The 21,931-nt window shown below is 36.7% G+C and overlaps 3 protein-coding genes, 1 long non-coding RNA gene and 1 pseudogene across 7 annotated transcripts; 2 read left to right on the top strand and 3 right to left on the bottom strand.

The window, feature by feature from the left end:
* The first annotated feature begins 1,596 nt into the window (after window positions 1-1,596).
* Window positions 1,597-2,381, top strand: LOC119982170 (annotated as a pseudogene).
* Window positions 2,382-2,454: 73 nt separating this feature from the next.
* Window positions 2,455-7,139, bottom strand: LOC119982172 (AT-hook motif nuclear-localized protein 9-like). 2 transcript variants are annotated; one of them, XM_038825406.1, is made up of 6 exons: window positions 6,760-7,139; window positions 5,640-6,125; window positions 4,307-4,374; window positions 3,694-3,825; window positions 3,272-3,433; window positions 2,455-3,075 (listed from the first exon to the last, which is right to left on the bottom strand). In XM_038825406.1, the coding sequence occupies exons 2-6, from the start codon at window positions 6,058-6,060 to the stop codon at window positions 2,845-2,847; spliced, it is 1,014 nt and encodes a 337-aa protein (XP_038681334.1). In that variant the 5' UTR covers window positions 6,061-6,125; window positions 6,760-7,139; the 3' UTR covers window positions 2,455-2,844. The 2 variants fall into 2 exon arrangements, with proteins under 2 accessions (XP_038681334.1, XP_038681332.1); XM_038825404.1 differs by having other exon boundaries at window positions 6,679-7,139.
* A 3,048-nt stretch (window positions 7,140-10,187) lies between these two features.
* Window positions 10,188-11,648, bottom strand: LOC119982835. 3 transcript variants are annotated; one of them, XR_005464509.1, is made up of 2 exons: window positions 11,493-11,648; window positions 10,188-11,346 (listed from the first exon to the last, which is right to left on the bottom strand). It is a non-coding gene; the product is annotated as an uncharacterized LOC119982835 (long non-coding RNA). The 3 variants fall into 3 exon arrangements; XR_005464507.1 differs by having other exon boundaries at window positions 11,473-11,648; XR_005464508.1 differs by having other exon boundaries at window positions 11,420-11,648.
* Window positions 11,649-12,353: 705 nt separating this feature from the next.
* Window positions 12,354-17,828, top strand: LOC119983028 (serine/threonine-protein kinase BSK3-like). The gene is made up of 11 exons (XM_038826676.1): window positions 12,354-12,778; window positions 13,386-13,516; window positions 13,618-13,838; window positions 14,099-14,234; window positions 14,935-15,068; window positions 15,157-15,262; window positions 15,858-15,943; window positions 16,152-16,340; window positions 16,497-16,646; window positions 16,801-16,914; window positions 17,155-17,828. Exons 2-11 carry the CDS (start codon window positions 13,435-13,437, stop codon window positions 17,410-17,412), a joined length of 1,476 nt encoding a protein of 491 aa, XP_038682604.1. The 5' UTR covers window positions 12,354-12,778; window positions 13,386-13,434; the 3' UTR covers window positions 17,413-17,828.
* Window positions 17,829-18,570: 742 nt separating this feature from the next.
* On the bottom strand, window positions 18,571-20,920 carry LOC119981992. The gene is made up of 4 exons (XM_038825131.1): window positions 20,818-20,920; window positions 20,252-20,306; window positions 19,450-19,781; window positions 18,571-19,370 (listed from the first exon to the last, which is right to left on the bottom strand). Exons 2-4 carry the CDS (start codon window positions 20,265-20,267, stop codon window positions 18,669-18,671), a joined length of 1,050 nt encoding a protein of 349 aa, XP_038681059.1. The 5' UTR covers window positions 20,268-20,306; window positions 20,818-20,920; the 3' UTR covers window positions 18,571-18,668.
* Window positions 20,921-21,931: the final 1,011 nt, after the last annotated feature.

Raw genomic sequence — 21,931 nt, forward strand, 5'->3', positions numbered from 1 at the left:
ATGAGTTATGTGTCTAAGAAGTTTTTTCTTTTTTTTAATAGGTCGAAGACCTGCAATATATTCAATTACCAGAACTGATAGAAGAACCGAGGCCGAAGGCACTTAAGCCACCATTAAGGCGGAAACAACTTAAACAAATATATAAGACTAACAATTGAACACATGTAAAAACCCAATATGGAGAACAATATTGCTTGCAGGAACTGAATCATTGTTAAGGATTTGCCAATTTGCGTAACCATTCTGTCTTATCCTTCACAACAATAGCTTGAACCGAATTGGGGATTTCCTCAATCCACACTCGGAATGTCGGATTGGAGGGATAAAGGTGAGCCATTGCATGAGTCACAACTTACCTTCTCTTCTCACATGGTCGATCGACCAATACGTAAAATACTGCAATAAACGGCGGACATGTGATTTAAGTATTTAACTATAAATCATCCTTAAAATTTCAATATTTTATATACCCTTTCATCATGTTAATAGAGAGGCCTAACCATTTGACCCACCGGTCGAGGCCCAGCCCAAAATTGCATCGGGCCTGGGCATCCCTACCTTTGTCTTGGACCGGCCTGGGCAGCTCGACCATTTGGGTCAGCCCGATCCGATGATCAATTGATTAATAGGTATATTAATAGGTCTGAAGATCATTCTATCTATGCTAATGAATGATTACTCATAGATAATAAATTGTAACTTAATAATTAAGTATTTATAGTCAAAGAGATGAGAATGATGCAAATGATTAATAGATGTCAACCTAGTTAGGATGTATATATGATATATATGATGCAATTCACCCTCTATAAAATATTGTTCAATATTGAGAATGGGAGATAGTCTGGTTGGTCAGGTTGTCTGCCCAGGACCTTGAGGTCCAGGGTTTTATTCTCACCAAGGGGGTTTGGGATTTGGGTAGTTTTCCATCCGCTGTGGTGGCCTTCATGCCCCTTGGGCATGGCTTAACGTGTGTGTGGCTTGTGAGCCTTTCAAAAAAAAATATATTGTTCAATATTATTCAATTTGTATAAAAATTTTAATGCAATTATTCAATTGTATATAAAAAAATAGTCAAAAAAAAAAGAAGAAGTTAAAGCCTGAGGCCCGAGCCTTATGTGCCATGGCCGAGCCTGGGCCTGAAAAAAGTCTAGTCGGCCTAATCCCGACCCTTATCAACATATACAAACTAATATATTATTTACTAGGTACTATACTAAAATAATTGTAAAATATAACATTTAATGGGTTACAATTCTTTTAGCTATAATTGACTATAATTCCCCCCAAAACAATGTTAAATCATGATTTTTTTTTCGAAAATGACATTAAATTTTAGGAGTTGTATTTAGTTTTTATAGTCAGGCTTAGGATTTAGTATACCATTGTGTACATATGCTGGGCTGTGGCCCAATTTATTGTGTCGTTAGGTGAGAAATTTTGGTTTATGTTGGTCTGGACAAAATTTCTTCATTAATATTTGACCCAAGTAGACAAGATTGTTGTCTTATGGCAACAAAGCTACATTTTCTTCCTGAATATTTTACACAAGTAGAGACAAGATTGTTGTCCTATGGCAACATAGTTACATTTTCTTCACTAATACTTGACACAAGTAGGCAAGATTGTTGTCCTATGGCAACAAAGCTACATTAAAAGAAACAAAAGTGAGGCAACTCAAAAGACATACAAATGTTGTTTCTCTATATATATACTATATATACCACCCTGGAACATGTCCCTCACATCAAGCAATCACCACAAAATCAATACAGAATGAAGAGTGTTTCTCTGAAAGCATCTGCTTCTCTTTTACTCATTCTCTTCTTGACATCATGTTTGGACATTGAAGGTGATCAAGAATGTTTCCCAAGTGGCGTAATTACGAGAACGAATCCAGTTTCTTGCAATACCAAGGCCTACCTCACTCTCACCACCTTTCAGGAAGGCGGAGATGGTGTCGCCCGTCTAAATGTGACGATCAATACCACTCTAACGACACACCAGTAGTTGCATTGTCAACTGGATGGTTCAACAACAAGGGGGCAGGTGCCTTCACAACATCACCATTAGTGCTAACGGGCGCGCAGCGTGGTGGTTATGGTAGTTGATGAACGTGACTCAATCATGGGATGTGATGCAGACCATGACTATCAGCCTCCATATCCTAACAACATGGTTCATGCCTCACCGGCCGTGTGGATAGCATTGGATGTGCATGAGTGGGGTGGCCTAGGTCTGATGCTTGATTCTCATATGGTTGCTTATGTGTTGCTCTGTCTCTGCCTCTTGAATATGGCTGCTTATGATATCACATCCCATGTCTGATACAACTAATAAACCTCCGAAGGTCGACTTGCTGTCGATTCCAAGAAAAAAGGAGAAAGAAAACCATGGTTCAGTGCTCTAAGAAGTAAAAACTTTCATTCTGTAACTTCAGCATAAAAAATTAGCTATGACAACAAACAAAATTCATCAACTTCGATTCAGTTTCTAGTTTCTACCATACATGGAAGAACATATCCCGTTTAGTCGAATCCATCTTGCTGATACAATCTAAGCTGCCCCAAATCGTGCTACAGCATATATTTTCTTGGTTCAATCTGCAGGGGAAAATGTCTACCGCACAAAATTTGTTAAAAACATGACCTCTAAGATCATGAACTAACATGTCATTAACCTACAAAAATATTTCTACATCCCACAGTCGATACGGATAACTGCCGAATTATCAAGTCCGGAATCAGCTGGCTTTTGTCCATCATCAAACTTCTGAAAAACTAGATTTCGGTGCCTCTTTAATTCGGCAGTATATTTTGCTCGTCAAACTGCCAAGCGATATAGTCAACCGCGCATCAAGTCTATGTCAACATGTGCATTACGCATGTCCATTGGCCGGGAACCAGGCCATACACCAAGTGAAGAGGTTGGATTGAGACTCTGACTTGGTAGTGCTGCAGATGGGCTTACAGGGTTGTCATCTGTCTGGTGTTCTGCATCTCTTCCACCATCTGAACCTTCCCCTTTCTTTGTTTTTGTCTTTGAACCGCCCCATATGAAACTTCCAACAATCACCTGGAGTCATCAGCAGAAACTTAAGCCTCATGAAAATGGCCTTGATCATTTCTATATATGTCATTCAATATTTCACCATAATGCACCTACTAATCAGTTTCATCATCAAAAAGATCGACGAAAAATTCAGGGAAATAGAAATATACAACAGAGAATAGTATCTCTGCAGCGCGGCTGAAACAACTAAAAAGCTTACCTGAACAGGAGTAGCTGCAATAAGCATACCACCAACTCCACCGCCAATTACGCGACCATCAGGAGTAGCAAGGGAGACACTCAGACCACCAGTTCGATTGCGAGATCCACCATTGTTGCTGAGCAAGTAAGAGCCTGATAAACATAGAATCTCAAAGCGCCCCTACAAAATGTCATAGATAAATAAGGCAAAAGTAGTCTCTAAATTTCCGGCACAAGGTACTGGATTTTGAGTAAAATCTAGGATCTATATATAAATTTCATATGTCACAATATTTCATGTTAAATTGAAAAGAACACTCTAACCAAACTGGCTCTGCCTCCAACAAAAATCAAGCATGGCTATAATTACAAGAAAAAAGGGAAGAGAAAATTAAATACAAAAATTAAAACTGTAAGAAAAAGGGTTCAAGTTCTCAAAACCTCAAATGTGACAGTGCCTCCAGAAGTCGATGCCTGACAGAGAGTTACAGTAGAGACAGAACCATTGGCAGATAAGACACAAACAGCTCTTGGTCCCTGCTGCGAAAATGACATTATTTTTGTTGGGATGTCCTACAAAAGAAGTTAGGGACTTTCAACCCAGAAGAACATTCCAGTATATGATACAATAATCCAAAGAAGTTCCCTCATAAAATTCACTTGAAAGGGACACAGGAACAATTTTTGGAAGAAATGGAGCAATTATTTTCGAAGAGTTATGTGTTTTCTATCATGCCATTGATGAAGGCGGCAATGAAGCAGGGGAAAACAAGCATTGATGGTTTGTCATATCAAATTTGTTTAAAATACTACCATTCTAGAATAATCAAAACTTTAAAACAAAATGAACAAGGCCATCTGCCTTAATGCCATTTTAGGAGCAAAGACAGCACAAAGTCATTGAAGCAAACATATGTTCAGCGACGGGATATCTCAATAATGCGGTATGATGTCAACAGCACCCAAAATGCATGGATTTCCTTTTACAATGCGAAAAAACACGTTTTGTAAATCAGAGACCCTTTGATGGACAATATTAAGAAAATAATCTTACCTCCCCTACTGCTACAGTGAGTATATGTGGAGTAAAGCCCATCCCGGCTGAACCAGACAGCCATTCACCTTGCAAAACAATGAAGTTTGGACCATCATTCAAGCGCCAAAATGAACAAATACAGAACAAGCAGTCATGAATATCAATGATATTATATGAACACAAGTCTTGGCTGAGGAGCACAAAGCTCAATCATGCTTACATGAATGACTTAGCTCGAGATAAAAAAAAATTATGAACATATGAAAGAGATGATAATAGCATACCTATTTACTGAAATGATTCAGAAGAACATTTCGATGCATAGCACAACCAATCAAAAAACAAGAGAAAAAAAAAGCTGCAATGCATATACTAGTTATTGTCGCTTCATAGATCATTCTGCACTAAGAGAGACTCAGAGTTTAGGTTATCTCTAATCAATAACTGCAACCTGGATTTGTTTAGCCGCAATGAGTGCAGCTACAATCTCCTTGGAATATAGGCAATTAGTTCTCCATCAAAGACTCAGTAATGGTAGTATCTAACTCTTGTAGTTTATGAATAATTCTGATCCTACCATGTTGTTCTTTCTAAGCCAATAGCCCCCTTCGTGTATTAACCTGAAACAGTTCCCACTTGCAAATCTTCCAGCAACCTAGCTAGCACATTCTGTTCTTTCCAATTATAGATTTTTGAAGTCTCAAGAGTTAGTAATGAATTTTAGAATCCTTGCAGTTTTAAATCAACATGAATAAAAAATCACTGGCAAGTTTTTAGCCTGTGCTTCGGCAATATATTCTTGTGTATAGTTGCAGTATGATTTGATATGCTCACCAAGAACAATGGCCCAACATCCCTTCCATCTCAGTTATTTTGTCGCCTCAGTCAATTTTCTTATAGTAGAAAACTAGTGACTGTATTCTAATGTATCTTGACTAAAACGGATTTCATAGTTTCCAAAATTAAGACAACAAATTGGTCATTTAGCAAACATTCTGATAAAATGTTGACAGTCCATTAGATAAATGCAGTCAGTGGGACAGCAATGCAAACTGTAGGTATATTTTATGTTTATTGCAATCATCGCATGAGTAGAAGGCCTATACCAGTGTCAGTTTCAACCTGAGCATACAAATGGCAAACCAGAAGAAGAATCATACATCTAATGAGTTTGGCTTAGGAAGCGGATCATTAATCTAATGACATACTGTACAATTATTAAGCAAAGCAATCTTCAACAGTACCTAAGCCAAATATTATGGTAAGATTAACTGTAACTCAACAGTTCATCCTAGTGAATTAGTATGCAAGGCAAATATGCAAAAAAAAAAAAAAAAAAAAAAAACCTTACCAAGGGAAGCTAATTGTTGCTTCCTCCCAGTCCCCGGCGGCCGTCCTCTACCTCGCTTTTGGGTTGAGGTTATTGTCCCAGGATGAGTAGATGAAGATGGGGACAATGTCAATGACACTGTCCCATCAGGTCCGTATTTCCGGGGCCTTCCCCTCTTCCTCTTCACAGTCTCCCCCGATGGCACAGCAGATGGTGCGCCCACATTGACACCATGAGGTGAGACTGTTGTTGAAGGCTCTATAGCCAATGCTGATCCAATATTACTGCCAACAGTGTTTGATTGAAATGGCATACTTGGATTAGATAAGGAACGAATGGCTGACGATCCATGTAACCCGGATTGCGTTCCTGTTCCAGACATGCCTCTATGCATATAGTAAGAAGGCGACCCAGATAACCCCATTGCATCTCTTTGATCCATGCATATATTTTGAAGATGAAAAGCCTAAATTTCTGCTTGAATAAACTTAACCCCCAATTTCCTGTCTGCTCAAAATATGGTATAAGCTCAGAGTTTTACCAAGAACAACAATGTGGACTCGTTGAGGCCCCAAAAAGGGTTTTCAACAAATTAACTGAATAAGTTGCGTAAATGAAGATATGAACCACTAAAAGATGCATCAAGTCAAAGGAACCTTGAATGATATCCATCAGAGTTCACATTCCAACCAACATAATAATATAATATGGATCAGTTTCAATCTAAGGAAGCCCCAAGCATACAATCATTTTCAAGCATTTAGTAGCAAATCTCCACTGAAGATACACTGAAAGTAAGTTTTGGAGTTCTTTAAATCTAAGATAATCAGCATGTAAGAAAGAAGAAACCCTATATTCAAAGCAACTTGGAAGTAAAATTAAATAAAAGGGACTAGCTAAATGCCTAGAAAAATAAATAAGGGAAACCATAAAACAACCAGAAGATAATCAATTCAAGTAAAACCCAAGAATCTAAATCACTCAAGACAGAAAGAGGAAGGACTTGAAATCTAAATGGCTAAGAACTTAAAGAAAAAGACAACAATGGAAGAAGCTATACCAAACCCAAGAAAACAAGAGACAAGGATTCATTCAGAAGACAAACGGCAACACAGAAACTGAAACAGCTCCACACACTCACCAACCCTATCATAAAAACCTTGAACACCAAGCATCTTCTCAAGCAAACACCAAAGCCTCACAGAAAGAGCCCAAAACTTCAAACATGAGGTTGAAGAAGACACTCTCGAAAAGAAGGTGAAAAGTTCTTTCCTTTTTTCTTTACAACCTCAACGGAGACCGACTCACATAATGGTCAAGTGGGTTAAATCTGGAGCAGCAAGAAGCAGAATCTGAGGTGGGTTTTGAATTGAGACAAGTAAAGGTCGAACATTTTTGATGAATTTAAGTCACTGTTTTTCTCTCTTCTATCTTATTCTATGGAGTGATGATGCTTTGCATTTACTGGGTGCATGAGGGGGAGACCAGAAAGAAACAAAAGACTTTGAACAGAAAGAAAAGCGAAAAACGTTTCATATTGGATGAATCTGATATTTTAGTTTTGAATTTTATCAAGTTTTGGATAATGGAAATAAGGAAATACTCCACGTACGAACACAAAATGTTGGACTATTATGATGATTGTAGAGACGTTCAGTCCCACGCGCAGTTTTGCAGCACGTGACTTACACTTCGTTTCTTGGGATTTGTTTCCCGTGATATGTAGTGTATAATTGGAATTGACCTAGCCACGGAAAAAAAAAACCGATCCAAGCATTATTTACAGAATATCCGATCGGTTTAAAAGTCAAAAACCGTTCCTATAGGTCTAGAAATGGTTTTGGTTTGAATTTTCAAACTTGTCACGAATTAAGGTCGGGTTTGGTTTTTGATGCTAAGTTTAGAGTACCCGAACTGTTTAATAAAAAAATCAATTATAATTATAATATTATAAATCATCTATATAAATGTATATTAGAATGATACTAACTTATAAGATGATAAAAACATATTAAAGCATATACATTTATAGAATCATACTAATAAAACTATAAATTACACTAATTATAATTTTTCAAATGATAAAACATCACAAGATAAATTATTAATATAATCAAAATTAAATATTGATTTTGTTATTTTCTTCTATTTTTAATGCATGATTTGAGTTTAGGGAGGGTTAAGGGTTTGGATTTGTGGGTTTAGAAATGGTTATGCGACTATTAGTGAAAAATAAAAAATATTAAAAGGTAAATACTAAACGGTTATGGAACAGTTTCGGTGGTTTTGGAAATTTAAATGGTTTTGGTTTAGAGTACCTTAAATGGAAATGGTTTTGATATTCCTTAATCTGAAGAGTACCTGATCGTTACCATCCCTGATTTGAACTAACTTGTTTTCTACCATCAACTTATCAAAGTTATAAATTATATTTTACCTGTGTTCAACTAAGAACGCATGTATAGTTTCGCATATAAAAGCCCAATTTATTGTAGTGGTGTGAGAGGCTAACCTAAATCCCATCTTCCAAGATATACATTTATCCAAGCCTCCTCAACAATATGAGAAATCCTCCAATCAGAGCATGAGTTAGGATGATTAATCATGTCAATGATCATCATCAAGGCATCTCTTTCAATAACCACTTCCTTCCATCTATTACCTTTAATACATTCAAGAGCCAACAAAGCTTCATCACCCTTTAAAAGCATCTGAACTAGGATGATGTTTAGTTCATCGTCTCCATACTCAGACCATACAACTCCTAGGATGATGTGCATCATCCTGACGATCAATGTTCAAATCCCCTCTCCCCCATTTTTTTTTTTAAAAATATTCATGCAACGTTGTAGGGATTAGGATCCTTCATATCATCAAATGAAGAAAATTTTCTTTTTAAGGAAAAAGAAAAGGTAATAAGCAGATTATTAAGTGAGTGGGTAGGCAAAAACTTTCAAAATGGAATACAAAACATGATATGATAAAATGAAACCAAAAACGGTAACAAAGATCTAATTGTTTTATATGATTGAATTTTTTTTTCTATGGCAAACAAAGTAGAGTTCATAGTGATGTTGACTAAACACCAACAGGGTCCACCCGACAAGAGTAGGCTTCCAGTCCTTTGGTGGTCAACTTTCATGGTCTGGTTTTTCTGTCCATCTGTTTTTGCATTCAATTTTGAACAGTAATCTTGACCCAAATTGCCAATTATTGTCACACATCTATCCAACCCAATTGCAGACTCTGGTTGTCAAAAGAGAAAAAGTAGAATTGTTGTACGTGTTAGAAGAGGACAAATACCAACAATGAGGATAGAGTTAGGTATATCTATAGGTCCCCCATATATGTATGTGCATCTCCAGGTCAGCCATTCTCTCTCTCCCAATGTGCAAAGATGGAAATTTTTGGATTCTAAATGGTCATTGAAACAATCAGATTTCAGAAAAGATTTGCCTGAGCGCAGGTAGCTCCCTTAGCTATAACTGTTGTGCTACACCGACCATTCAAATGGCACATCGCTGCTACACTATTGAAGAAGAAATTTGCGCTAAATGCAATTTAATTTTGCTAAGGAGTATGGAGACCATGAACTGAACTATAGTGTCTACAAGGCAGATTCATACCAAATCTGTTCCAAGTTCCAACTTTCAAATTGAGACCTAAGTGTGAAGCAGATCAAGTAAAAGGTTATGAAATCATTTACAAACCAGCATGAAGTCCCAACCGAAAATGGCCCGTGCCCTGCGTGTGACCAGAGTCCATGAGCACACAACTTTTATTTGATTACTAAAGAATTGCAACATAACGAGCAATAAACAGATGTTATAATATGACATATAACAAAGGAGCTTTTGCTCATTAATCACCATCAGCAAACACCGAAATTGCAGTAAAGAGAACGAAAAAGAACCGTGGAATAATAAAAGAAATTTGGTGGGTAAACAAAACTGCTTTGTTTACATGTAAAATCTTTCAAGTCTTCAAACCATTAATTTGTAATGATGATAATAGTAGTAATGTTATATACAGAGAAGCACAGCGTACATAGTTTATGTATTACAGATGTTGGGTACACAATAGTATCTCAATATGGGCACAGAGACACAAACATAAACACAGACATGTATAGAAACAAAGAACCACTTGAAATGAACACCAACTATACCGACAAATGCATCAGTTGGCAATTCTATGATGGATCACTTTGCCAAGAAGCAACTTCAAGCCGAGTTGTATAACCATAACAAGAAAGACTCCCAACACATTCCTTAAAATAGCATCATATATACAAGGCGAACTCCTTTCTGCTACCAGTCTAGCTTAATGTTTTCCAAGCAAGAACTTCATTGATTCACAAATAAAATGATAACTCGTCAGTTTCACAGGGGTGAATCTGTTGCAGGACTCCATATATAAATGCTCACATATTTTTTGTTCAAAATAAATACTAACGTCTCTGCAAATCGTCATCTTCTAAATTTTAGGCATGCAACAGGTCTAACTACCCTGGCTGCTAAAGACCCTTAAACAAAAGTTTTTTTTAAAAAAAAAGCATACCATAAATGCAATAGTCCAATATTTACCAGCTGATGCATTAAATGATCTCCAGAAGCACATTACATTAAACAAAAGGGTACGTAGTGAAGACAAAATGATTATAGACTTCCTCTCAAAATTGGGAATCACAGAGCTGAATACATAATGTTCATCCAGTTCCAGTATTTAGTCCTCTCTGCTTTGAAAACACTTAACTTCTACAAAAGAACCGAAAATGTCAAATATACAACCTCATTTGTCAACCTCCATGGCCTGGGTGGCCTTAGCTTTCGCCAATGGCATCAAGTTGGTCTTCAGTTTTCTCTTCCTTATTTGAAACCCACTTGCACCTTTCTTTTTATTGTCACTACCGTCAACCTGATTAGACAGCCAAAAAAAAATTAACCAGCCAGATAACGAGCTAGATTGGGCAAGAAAACAGAAGGAAGAGCTTGTTACAAAATCTCCTTATAGAAACTATATCAAAACAAATTTAAGAAATGAAGATCACGTAACAAAGAAACTAATACGAATTAACATCTGCTGCTACTTGTTCCATAAACCAGACGAAAATAAAGAATCTAGAATTCAAAAAAAATAAATTCGGCATTGCTTCACACCACAATAAGAAGAGGGAAAGTCTTGAAACAATGGCAAGATTCCTTCATTTTAACCTCGACGTCAAGGGGTCAAATCAAAAATATACTTCCCATCAATTCTCCTTCCCCAAGCTACAAAAATAGAACTTAACAAGGGGCTGGTTTGGCATCACTGTCTGAACCAGGTTGTGCTCCTTTTTGCTCAAGTTTATATTTGTTCTTACTCTGAAATAAGCATAAGCATTTGAAAAATAAGCAATGACGAACTACAAACCAGATGAAGGTGTAAGACAACTCAGTGCGCTGAAATCTTCTAACTTGAAAAATGAGAATTCAAGCACTTAAAAATCAACTAAAAACACAATATTCAAAGTCCAAATGCATTTCTTATTTCCTGATTTTCCCAGCAATCAAATACATGCTTACCTATTATCCAGATTGCCTTACCAATCAAACGCATGCTTATATATTCTTCACACATGAGATACCACGAAGAAAACTAAAAAACAAAGACAGAAAGGAGGCTCATTTCATCTTATTCTTCTTTGCTTGAAGCTTCTTCTGTTTCTTTTCCTTTTCTTGCTTGTCTCCTATATTATCAAAAAAAAGTTCAGAGTCACTAAGAAAGTCAATATACATCAAACCACACATGTACATGCCTACGTATTACGACTACGAAAATCCACCAATATAAATTGATAAAGGTTTCTGATTACTCTGAAGATCAAATTCATACTGTTCTTCGACATTGCTTCTGCCCTCCGTATCGCCGACGGCAACCAATGCTCGAGGCACGGCCTGAACCCTAACCCAGTTGAATAAATTGAAGAAGCAGGATATTCACTTTGGCCCTTAAACTTTCAATATTTCTGACAGTCACCCAAGCTTCCTCTCCCTCATCCAATTTTGCCCCATGCCTTCTTACTCTTTACATTGTCTTCCCAAACACGTGATACGACGACGCATGTGGCATGTGGGCCATGATGTTTTTTACTTCACTTTTTTGACCTTTACCCTCTAAAAAGTTAACAATGATGGTGTACTACTACTACTAGGATCGTCAACTGTTCAATTTGTAATAATTTTTCCTAAACAAAAACGGCACCGTTTGATTCTGCTTAAGCAACTAACACACACAGTGGAAAAGTAATTAAAGTCTGAAATTGAAATGATTAAGGCGAGAGCATGCAGAAATGATGAACCCAGAGACCCTGTTCTTGCTTTTTTTGGCCGTTGGCTGGCTCTCCTTCCCATGGCGCTCTCTCTCTCTCTTAACTGTTACATATCCTTTTTCTAGACTGAAAATGATACAAATTTGTCGTTTGAATAGTTTATACGAACCTAAACTTTATTAGATCGGTGCTCATAAAATTTCTCAACTTAAATTTCTTAACAAGAGAATAAATTGAACTACAATTCAATTCGTGACCATAAAAATATTATTCGCGGGATTCCAACACAGATGCCCACATTATTATCGTTTTTAAAATTAATAATAGTACTAATAATTACACCAACAAAACAAACTTGTTTATTTTTAATAATAATTTTTGGTTTGTTTCTGTTGTTCGCAGATTGTAGGGCTTTTTGGAAAATAAAAATTTGCTTAATTGTCTGTCGGTAATTATTTGCTTTATTTTATCCTCAAAACTCAACCACCAGAACCAGAAGAGACTCGAGCAAACACTACTACTACTACACATTTTGTTTGTATATAGACATGTAAATCAAGAATCAACTTCTCTGATCCGATCTCTGCTACACAGACGGTATCCTTGTTTATCTACAGATCTTTAGCTCTCTCTTTTTCTTTTCTCCCTTTTGTTTAGCAATCAATTCTTTTGGTGGATCGAGGAGGTTCAGTTGTATATGTATTGGGATCGAAACTAGCTTTCATTTGATGGTTTTGGTGCTCTGTTGAGTCCAGAATGTGGATCTTGTGAAATCGATAGGACTTTGAATCGGTGGTTTAACCATTCAGTGTACCGCAGTTGACTCAAGAAAGGAGGAGCAGTTGATGAGGTACTGTTCTTCTTTGTTGATTTTTTTTTTTACTTTCTTTGGTTTACTTTTACTTCAGCTACTTGATTGGGCAATGTTTCCGTTGAAGAGTAGTATATAGGATTTCTAGCATAGCAGTATGCTTTGTGCAAAATCACACTCCATGAGTATTTCTTTTTGTTCTTTTTATTTTTTTTTTAAAGGGGTTCAGCTTTAATTATTGCTACTTACTGATTGCTCCCAGTGAAGGAATGGGCTTATGAAGTGGATTCAGAAGAAAGTAGAAACCCTCCATCATGTATTTGATTGATGCTAGTGATGACAGGTTGTATGTTTGGTTTAATAGGAATTGATCGATACATAGAACTAATGGGGCGTAAAACGCTTCCAGTTGATTGTTCTTCAGAATGAACTCATATGAGGTTGTAATTTATTCCCTGGTTGTGGTGCTTTTAAGGGAGAGTGGGTTAATTTTGATTTCAATCAGTTGTGAGAACCTTTTAAGTTTTATACCAAGTAATTAGGTTTGGAAAACCATTATTAATTATAAGATGTTCGTTATACAAACCCTTTGATTTAGCTTCTTTTACCCAGGTTATCAGTGTATGATGTTGATTTTGTTTAGCAGGTGAAGGTTGAGAGATACAACCATTTAGGCTTTGATTTGTGATATTGAGATGGGGTGCCAATGCTCCAAGCTCACGCCATGCTGCTGGAATTCTCAGTTCAAGGCAGCTGTTCTCGAAGCTCCTGATGCTGGTGGGTGAAGCTCTCTCTGATGCAGTTTTTTTATCTTCTGAAAATGGAAGAAAGTCGTGATGAATGTTTTTGTAATTGTTTTCATGTTTTTCTTTATGCAGAGAATGAGGAGAAGAGTGAGGTTGATAACTTGCCTACATTTCATGAATTCACATTTGAACAGCTTAAAAATGCAACTTCCGGGTTTGTAGTAGAGAACATTGTATCTGAGCATGGAGAGAAGGCTCCAAATGTTGTTTACAAAGGAAAGCTGGAGAATCAGATGAGAATTGCTGTTAAGCGCTTTAATAGAGTGGCCTGGCCTGATGCACGACAATTTTTGGTAGGGACTTTCTGGCATGATCTGCAATTCCTATATATATGGCCTTATTTTAGTTCCCTGGCTCCCTTCAACACGAGCGATTCTGTCAAAGGAAATAATGATCAACTTGGTGTTAAAACCGGTCTAGATTAGCTTAACCTTGTTACCTTGAACATACTGTCACTTGTGCACATCTATGTGTCCATGAGTGAGTGCATTTATACCACATTTAGTCATTAATGACTATTGCTCAAACAAATTCCTTTTGCCAAAAAAAATAGGAGGAAGCAAGAACTGTGGGACAGCTGCGCCACAACAGATTGGCGAATTTGCTTGGTTGTTGTTTTGAAGGTGATGAGAGGTTGCTTGTGGCAGAATATATGCCCAATGAGACACTTGCAAAGCACCTTTTTCATTGTAAGTTTTTTTCCCCTATGCAGATAGAAGGCTTTTGCTGACATATTTGCTCCACTTGAAAGTTTATTGCTTATTGTCTGACATTTCTGCTGTCAGTTTCTGGGATACAGAAATCAGCTTTTGCTAGAAATCTTAGGTGTCAATTTGGGAAAGATTCGACGCTTGGTTTTTTCATTCATCTACTGTTAAGTTTCACAACTGTCAAATGGAGTCTTTATAATCCCAACTTAACCACCTTTGCGTAACTTGTAGACTCTGGTCTGGTGTGGGATCTGCATTATGAAATGGCCTCTTCCATAAAGAAAATTTGTAATCAGGATTATTGGACCACTCTCATTTTGGAAGTTTATTACATTTCTTTGAGTAGCATTTCCAGTTAGAAACAGTTTTGTGTTTGTTTTAATTGCCACATGCATAATATCGGGTTGAAAGTAATACTTGGCGTCTGCTGCCTAAATGATTTGGCAATTCTCTAGTTAATGCTTCAATCAAATATGTTCCTAAAAATCAATCGAGATTACACCTGAATGCAAACTTTTTTGCCTGTGTGGTGGGAATGTAGTTTCTATGAAAGTAGGCCAGTTTCTTATTATTGTCTATTTGCTCCCAGCAGCCCTTTTCATTATTTTGCATGATTTCATCTGCTCGTGAGTTTGTTTCTTTTTTATTATGGAATAATTTAACTTGTTTCTTTTAATAGGGGAAACACAACCAATGAAATGGGCAATGCGATTAAGGGTCGTTCTACATCTTGCACAAGCTCTAGAATACTGCACAAGCAAAGGCCGTGCTCTTTATCATGATCTTAATGCTTATAGAATTTTATTTGATGAGGTATATATCTTCTTGCCCCTTGCATTTCAAAGCACCTATTGAGTTGGATTCTCTATGCATTTCCTATTTATGAATTAGAATTTTGCAGGATAGTAATCCAAGACTTTCAACCTTTGGCTTGATGAAAAATAGCAGGGATGGAAAAAGTTATAGTACAAATCTGGCATTTACTCCTCCTGAATATTTAAGAACGGGTATGTGAATACAAGCAGAATGCTTTAGGCCAGATTATGTTTCTCTTAGTTGCTACTTACTTAAACATGAATTATGATATCTCTATATGGTCAATGGTGATTGAAAAATATTAATTTCGAGGGATTGTTAACTGGCTACCTTATGTTACTTACATGTAATCTGCTTTTATACCATGGTAAACTTGAAGATACAAGATAGGTTTTCCAGATTACTGCTTTACAACTTGGTGTTATCCTTTCCATTGAATTTCCATCAACCTGCCAAATAAAAGGTTTTCATATCCATGTGTAGATGTTGTCTTAGTTCCAAGAAGAGCCTACGGCTTAGCAGATCGTAGGGTATATGCTGTATTCTACCCATGGGTTGATGATAATTTTTGTTATGTCTGCCAATTTTTCTTGCTATAAATATAACAGTGGCTAATTTTGCTTGATTGCTTTTTTCCAATTGATATTATATACTGTTACCTATTTTTGGGTCGTCATAATTGTTTCTGATAGTGCTTTGGATGATGCAAAAACTGCCTTAAGATCTCATGGCCCTGAAATCGGGTTTATCTAACAATATGCTTCATATGACTTGTATGTGACACAGGTCGTGTGACTCCAGAAAGTGTAATATATAGCTTTGGCACTCTTTTGCTTGACCTCCTGAGTGGGAAGCACATCCCTCCAAGTCATGTGAGTATTTATATTTAAATTAAAATTGACTTGTGAAAGTTTAGTTTGCGTCCATTTATTATGGATTCTGGATGTGCTATCCTTTAGTCATGCAACTGTTGCATGAGAATGATGAAAACTTTCCACATTAAATGTTTCCTTTAAAGCTACATAAACAGTATTTATGCTATGAATCTGCAAGCATATAATGGCAAATAATTTGCTCCAGGCACTCGACCTGATAAGGGACAGGAATCTCCAGAGTCTTACAGATTCTTGCTTGGAGGGACAGTTCTCCGAGAATGATGGGACTGAGTTAGTACGTTTAGCTTCTCGATGCCTACAGTATGAACCTCGAGAAAGACCAAATCCCAAAGCATTAGTGGCTGCTTTGACTCCTCTTCAGAAGGAAACTGAGGTAAGTCCTTTTTATTTACATAGAATGATCTAAAAATTAATGGTACTCACTGTTAACACCAGCAAATGTGACTGATACAAATAGGAGATCAAGCTACTATTCTCAGGGTTAGGAAATCAGGGATTAATCTTGTGTTTCTGTTTCCTTACCTTGCAGGTTCCTTCACATGTCTTGATGGGTGTCCCTCACGGTACCTCTGTCTCTCCTTTGTCTCCACTTGGTGAGGCTTGCTCAAGAAGGGACTTGACTGCTATACATGAGATTTTAGAGGACATTGGCTATAAAGATGATGGAGTGACAAATGAGGTACTGTGGTTTCCAACTGGTGTTAATAAATAGGCTCCAAGTACATTTCAAACTTCTTTTTCTGTTTTTTAACTCAATCCTTTGGTTTACAACATTTTAATATCTCAGTTCATATAGTTCTGAATCATTTACTTCTTCCCTTTTTATGCCACAGCTCTCCTTCCAAATGTGGACTGACGAAATGCAGGACACATTGAATTTAAAGAAAAAGGGTGACTCTGCTTTCAAGCAGAAAGATTTCGGAGCTGCAATTGAGTTGTACACTCAGGTTGGTCCTCATAAATACACTCGGATTTCATCCTCATTGTTATATATTCAAACTAGATTGGTCAACTTAAGCTGCACTAATTTCCATGTGAAGGCTTGCTTTCTAGTTTATCATGAAAGCTTGCGTCGCTGATTCATTGATCTATATCATTGGTGTTATCTTGTTACTTTTGCGGCTATGCCTATCAACTACGTGCATTACTATAATCTTGATATAAATGGTTTCGTATTAAACTTGCAGTTCATTGATGTTGGAACCATGGTATCTCCAACAGTCCATGCACGCCGTAGTTTGTCTTATCTCATGAGTGATATGCCTCAAGAAGCCCTAGGTGATGCAATGCAAGCCCAAATTATATCTCCTGTATGGCACATTGCATCTTATCTTCAGGCTGTCTCCCTTGCTGTACTTGGAATGGATAATGAAGCACAAGTAGCACTCAAAGATGGAACAACTCTAGAGGCTGAGAAGAAAACTTCAAATGCGGGACAAAAGTAACAAGTGTGCTGACTTATGTGACACATCTCTGCTTCCCAGTTCTTGTTCTCCATTGATGAATTTGACCAGTGGCAAGGCTTGCTACAACCATTCAAAATCACATAGTCCAGCCACAGATTACCTAATCCTTTCAACTCATTGAGCATTTTTAGCCAAAACAATATTCCGATGCGTTGTGCTGGCTTTTGGCCTTTGTTTTTTTTCTGGGGTATGTGAGAAGTTTAATTCTTTTGAAATTTGATCAATTGTGAATTTTGGAATCTGTGGTTTCTCCTGCTATTTCACATTGTAAACAACAAGCTCATGATTTATGAAGTTCCAGATATAGAGACTATGAAAGTCGATGGGAGAACGGAAAAATTTACCTATTCAAGCTCAAGTTATGTATAGATATACTACGCCTGGTTTGTTCCTGCTGATGAGCTTTATATAGGTTGTTTTGAGAATCAAATTTTATTTCTCTTTTCCAACTATCCTCTGATAAATTAAGATGGTAATATTTAACAACAGCAGGAGTTTGAATACCATCAAGTGTCTCAATACAATCCTTAAAACATGTACGAAATTGAACATTTTCATGTTCTCTAATGTACCTGGGGTTCATTAATTGATTCTCCTAAGTTTGGTAACATCTTTTGCCAATAATAAAATAGCCTTCAAAACTTGGTGGAATAATCGACTCACGATCTCTCCATAGTGTTGAAAGCGTGCTTGTTCATCTTTGTTATGATGAGCGTGCCCCAAAGTATGTACAAACATACCGCAACCATTTCTAGAATTGTCATGTTTTTAGATTGTTAAGATCGTATTATCTTACTAGATTTACTATTTTACATCTATCTGAATCGTTTTGCTGACCTAAGGTAGTAAGATCATAGGATCTTACTATCTAAATCCCTATTTCAACAACCATTGTTATAGGCATTCTAAAAGATTCATGACAACCCATCCACAACCCACTCATTGCCTGTTAAATCACATGTTCTACTTGGTTGTTTGCTTACAAAATTTCTTTGTGGACCGGTTGCCTCGTCCATGAAAGCTGCTACAGCAAGTAGTATCAGCTGCCCATTATTATGATTGCTACTGCTACTGCCCTTGCTCATATCTATATAAGAAAAACCAACAATTATAATGCCATGTACAAAGAGAAAAATCGACATCCAAACATCACGAGCCGATAATATATAAATCCAACCAAATGTCAAACATGAACAATGAAACATAATCCAACCAAACGACAAACAAGAATAGATTCAACCCAACGGAGCATCTGCTCCAGTTTTTTTGAATTGTCTTTCAAGATAGTTAAAACGGAGGCGTTCAGGTAAAGCCAAGAACAACTGCCTCTGTGAATTTATGTTGAATAACTTAACACCAAAATAGAAGACCTCTGGATGAGATTTCCCGATGTCTAGATCAACCAAAGCCTTCACCGCTTTTTCATATGTTGTATCCACATACTTCTCATTCATCTTCATCTCCATCTTGCTTGCATAATATTCCATCTTGCATGCATAATATTCCATCTTGCTTGCATAATATTCTTTCTTGACGGCAAACAAGGAACGTTGTTGCTCATTTAGACTCTTAACTATCCCTACCATTGTCTGAAACCACTCACTATGTTGGACACCAACACTGGCAGACCTTTTCTTCCCTTTCCTACTTGTTTCATCATTTCGAGACCTTTTTCCACTAGAATACGACTCCTGCATTGGTGTGATTGTTTTAGAAGCACCAGTTGAAAGCTCCTCAGGAATATCTTCCAAATCAGTTTGCACTGGCAGTTGAAGAGTGCAACAGCCTTCCCCAAAAGTAGCTCCCAAACCATCATCAAGTGGTGTTGATGGTGCAACACAAACTTCACCAGTGGCACTATTGCCACCCCACAAGAGATCCTGCTCATCCCTTAACGGCAATCCATTATTACGGAACTTTTTGTAATCTGGATTCTCCTGCAAAAAGAAACGAAGTTCAATTTAATGTATCATTTACATATGTAATATATTTAATACATATATTCACAATACATACTGCAATCCTCGCATTCCACCACTCGTCAGATGCCTCAACCTTGCATGTATCTGAATTCCATCCAAATCCAGTCTCTGCACACCTAAGCCTATTGAACAATTGCCAATTTCGTTTCATGTTGTCATGTTTGGCCTTTAGTTTCAGCGGAGTACAACTATAACCACTCAATTTCATGAAGTCCTCGCTAATTTTACCCCACCTCATCACCCCCATATTTTTCTTCCACTTTGCGAGCAAATTCAGAAACAATTTTGTAGAACCATGATCCCACCTTATTTTATCTACACCAGTATCAGACATCGGTTCCTTCCCTTTCCTAGTCATGATATTGACTATAAAAGAAACAATAAATCATAAGCTAAGAAACAAGGAAAGTACTGACAAATTATGGAGATCATTCGAGGTGCACATCAGAAAGAGAAAACAGATACAGATAACACAATGAAACAAAGTTCCAAAAACTGAGTCAAAATTAATGGCATGGCCAAAGTTTCAACATACTAGAAGTCACTCCTACAAAATTACACCGTGTAGTCACCCCAGCTCAACTCTGTTAGTCATATATGTATATAAACAATGAGGTTGTTAACAAACTGAAACAATTATGTTAGTCATCTAATCTAATCATTATAAACTAAATGTGGTTGTTAGACTTGGTTTTTAAAGGAACTTTCAATTGTTTCTTCAAGATATACAAGGTGGCTTACAAATGGGATTACATGTCACTTACTCTAAATCAATAAACAAAAATCAAACAATCAAGTTAACTAGTAAGAGAGAATCAAATCAAAGAAACACATACCAGATTCCCAACGCATCAGCTCGAATGGGCAGCGAACCGAACTTCCTCAATGCTCCTTTAGGATTGGATACAATGTGAAGTATGAATTAAGACTCATGATACAGTGATAAAGGATGGCTGAATTAAGATTAATCACAAACAAATGACTTGAGATAAAAACAGAGACAGAAAATATGCAATTTTAGTACGATAGTGACAATTTCTATCTGTGAATCATTCAAGAGTTCCAATTTCAACATCAACATTAGGTTAAACCGATTACTCAAAAAGGAAAACACTAAAAAAGAAAACAAAAAAAAGCTGCACACCACACAAGAAAGTGGTGACAGAGAAAAAACAAAGGCCAAACCCACGAATTCAAGATCTTGACGACGAGACTTCTAGACCGAACAAGCTCTTGACGACGGTCTCCTGACCACTAATTCAAAGTAAAATATCTAGTTGTGACAATATGAATGAAATGTGAAATCTCGGATGAAGGTTTATCAATCTTTCAGCCACATCAACATCTCTTTCTTCAGAACATTAAAATTAAACTAGAAATCAAGACGAGGAAGAGGTTATACCTGTCGACCGAAGCTCTGCGTGGGTTAGGGCGACGGAAGCGGGAAGCAAAATGAAATCGTGAGAGTAAAATTGTAAACAGTAAAGAAATTAAAGGGTGATTAGGGTTGGGTATATTTGGAATATTACAGAAAAAGGTAATGCGTTTTTTTTTTTAAATACCGTTAAGAAATAAATTTTGTCCAACTTTATACACACATATGTTTAACCCAATCGATTATCAATCGAGCCACTAATATTTAAAATGAAGCCAAAAAATGTTATTTTATGCTACTTAAAATGTTATAATAAAGTCTTTGATTACAAAATAGCATATGTATGTTACTTCAAATGTTTTACCAAAAGGAATCGTAACCCCAGCTATTGAAGAATCGTGTGTGGCTCTGTTTGGTAGAGCATTTGAAAAGCATTATATATGCTAATATTTATGATATTTTTAAAATGTTATTTTAAATTCTAGCATATATGTTGTCTAAAATGCTATGATTCTTTGTTTCAATTCTTGCTTGCAGCATTAATGTTTTTCTAAATACTATGGAAAATTACATACAAGGACTTTTTTTAAAAAAAAAATGGGGAAGGGGGATTCGAACCTTGATCACCACACCAATCTTACCACTCCAACTAACAACTTGGGTGTTAAATACAGGGATATTATGCAAAAGAGAAGTGATATATTATCAAATGATTCAACATTTCTTAGAGCAATGTACATGATTGGAGTAGTGTATCCTTAAAATAGGCTTTTAGTTAAAATAGAAAAAACACGATTGGACATGCTCTTAGGGCATTTTCAACATGGTATTTGGTTACTCAACCCTCCAAATTTTATATCCAACAGAGGAACCAAATGGAGAATCAAATTTGGTTATCCACACTTCTGAATGAAGAGGAGAAAAAAAAAATTATTAGAGTAGAAAGAAAATGGGTAATCAAATGGTGGAGGCAAAAGGACTTGTTATCATTGTTGTTGCCATTAGATTCCCAACAGCTCTTTGGTGAAATTCCCTTTATATCTCTCTGTCCATCTCTGTCTCTGTCCATCTCCATCTTTGTCCATCTCCATCTCTACTCTTGAATCGAATAATGGTTACTCCATCTCCATCTTTGCTCACT

This window comes from Tripterygium wilfordii, chromosome 17 (genome assembly GCF_013401445.1).
Source record: "Tripterygium wilfordii isolate XIE 37 chromosome 17, ASM1340144v1, whole genome shotgun sequence".
In the NCBI taxonomy this organism is placed as follows: domain Eukaryota; kingdom Viridiplantae; phylum Streptophyta; class Magnoliopsida; order Celastrales; family Celastraceae; genus Tripterygium; species Tripterygium wilfordii.

What these genes read in the sequence shown, in the direction of transcription:
- LOC119982172 (XM_038825406.1), bottom strand. Translation starts at nt 6,060, where the DNA reads ATGGATCAAAGAGATGCAATGGGGTTATCTGGGTCGCCTTCTTACTAT. An exon ending in GCAACAATTAGCTTCCCTTG is followed by an intron (nt 4,375 to 5,639) that starts GTAAGGTTTTTT and finishes TTGTTTTGCAAG; the next exon opens with GTGAATGGCTGTCTGGTTCA. An exon ending in TCACTGTAGCAGTAGGGGAG is followed by an intron (nt 3,826 to 4,306) that starts GTAAGATTATTT and finishes CTTCTTTTGTAG; the next exon opens with GACATCCCAACAAAAATAAT.
- LOC119983028 (XM_038826676.1), top strand. Translation starts at nt 13,435, where the DNA reads ATGGGGTGCCAATGCTCCAAGCTCACGCCATGCTGCTGGAATTCTCAG. An exon ending in CTCTTCAGAAGGAAACTGAG is followed by an intron (nt 16,341 to 16,496) that starts GTAAGTCCTTTT and finishes CTTACCTTGCAG; the next exon opens with GTTCCTTCACATGTCTTGAT. An exon ending in ATGATGGAGTGACAAATGAG is followed by an intron (nt 16,647 to 16,800) that starts GTACTGTGGTTT and finishes TTTATGCCACAG; the next exon opens with CTCTCCTTCCAAATGTGGAC.
- LOC119981992 (XM_038825131.1), bottom strand. An exon ending in GGTGGAATGCGAGGATTGCA is followed by an intron (nt 19,371 to 19,449) that starts GTATGTATTGTG and finishes TTCTTTTTGCAG; the next exon opens with GAGAATCCAGATTACAAAAA.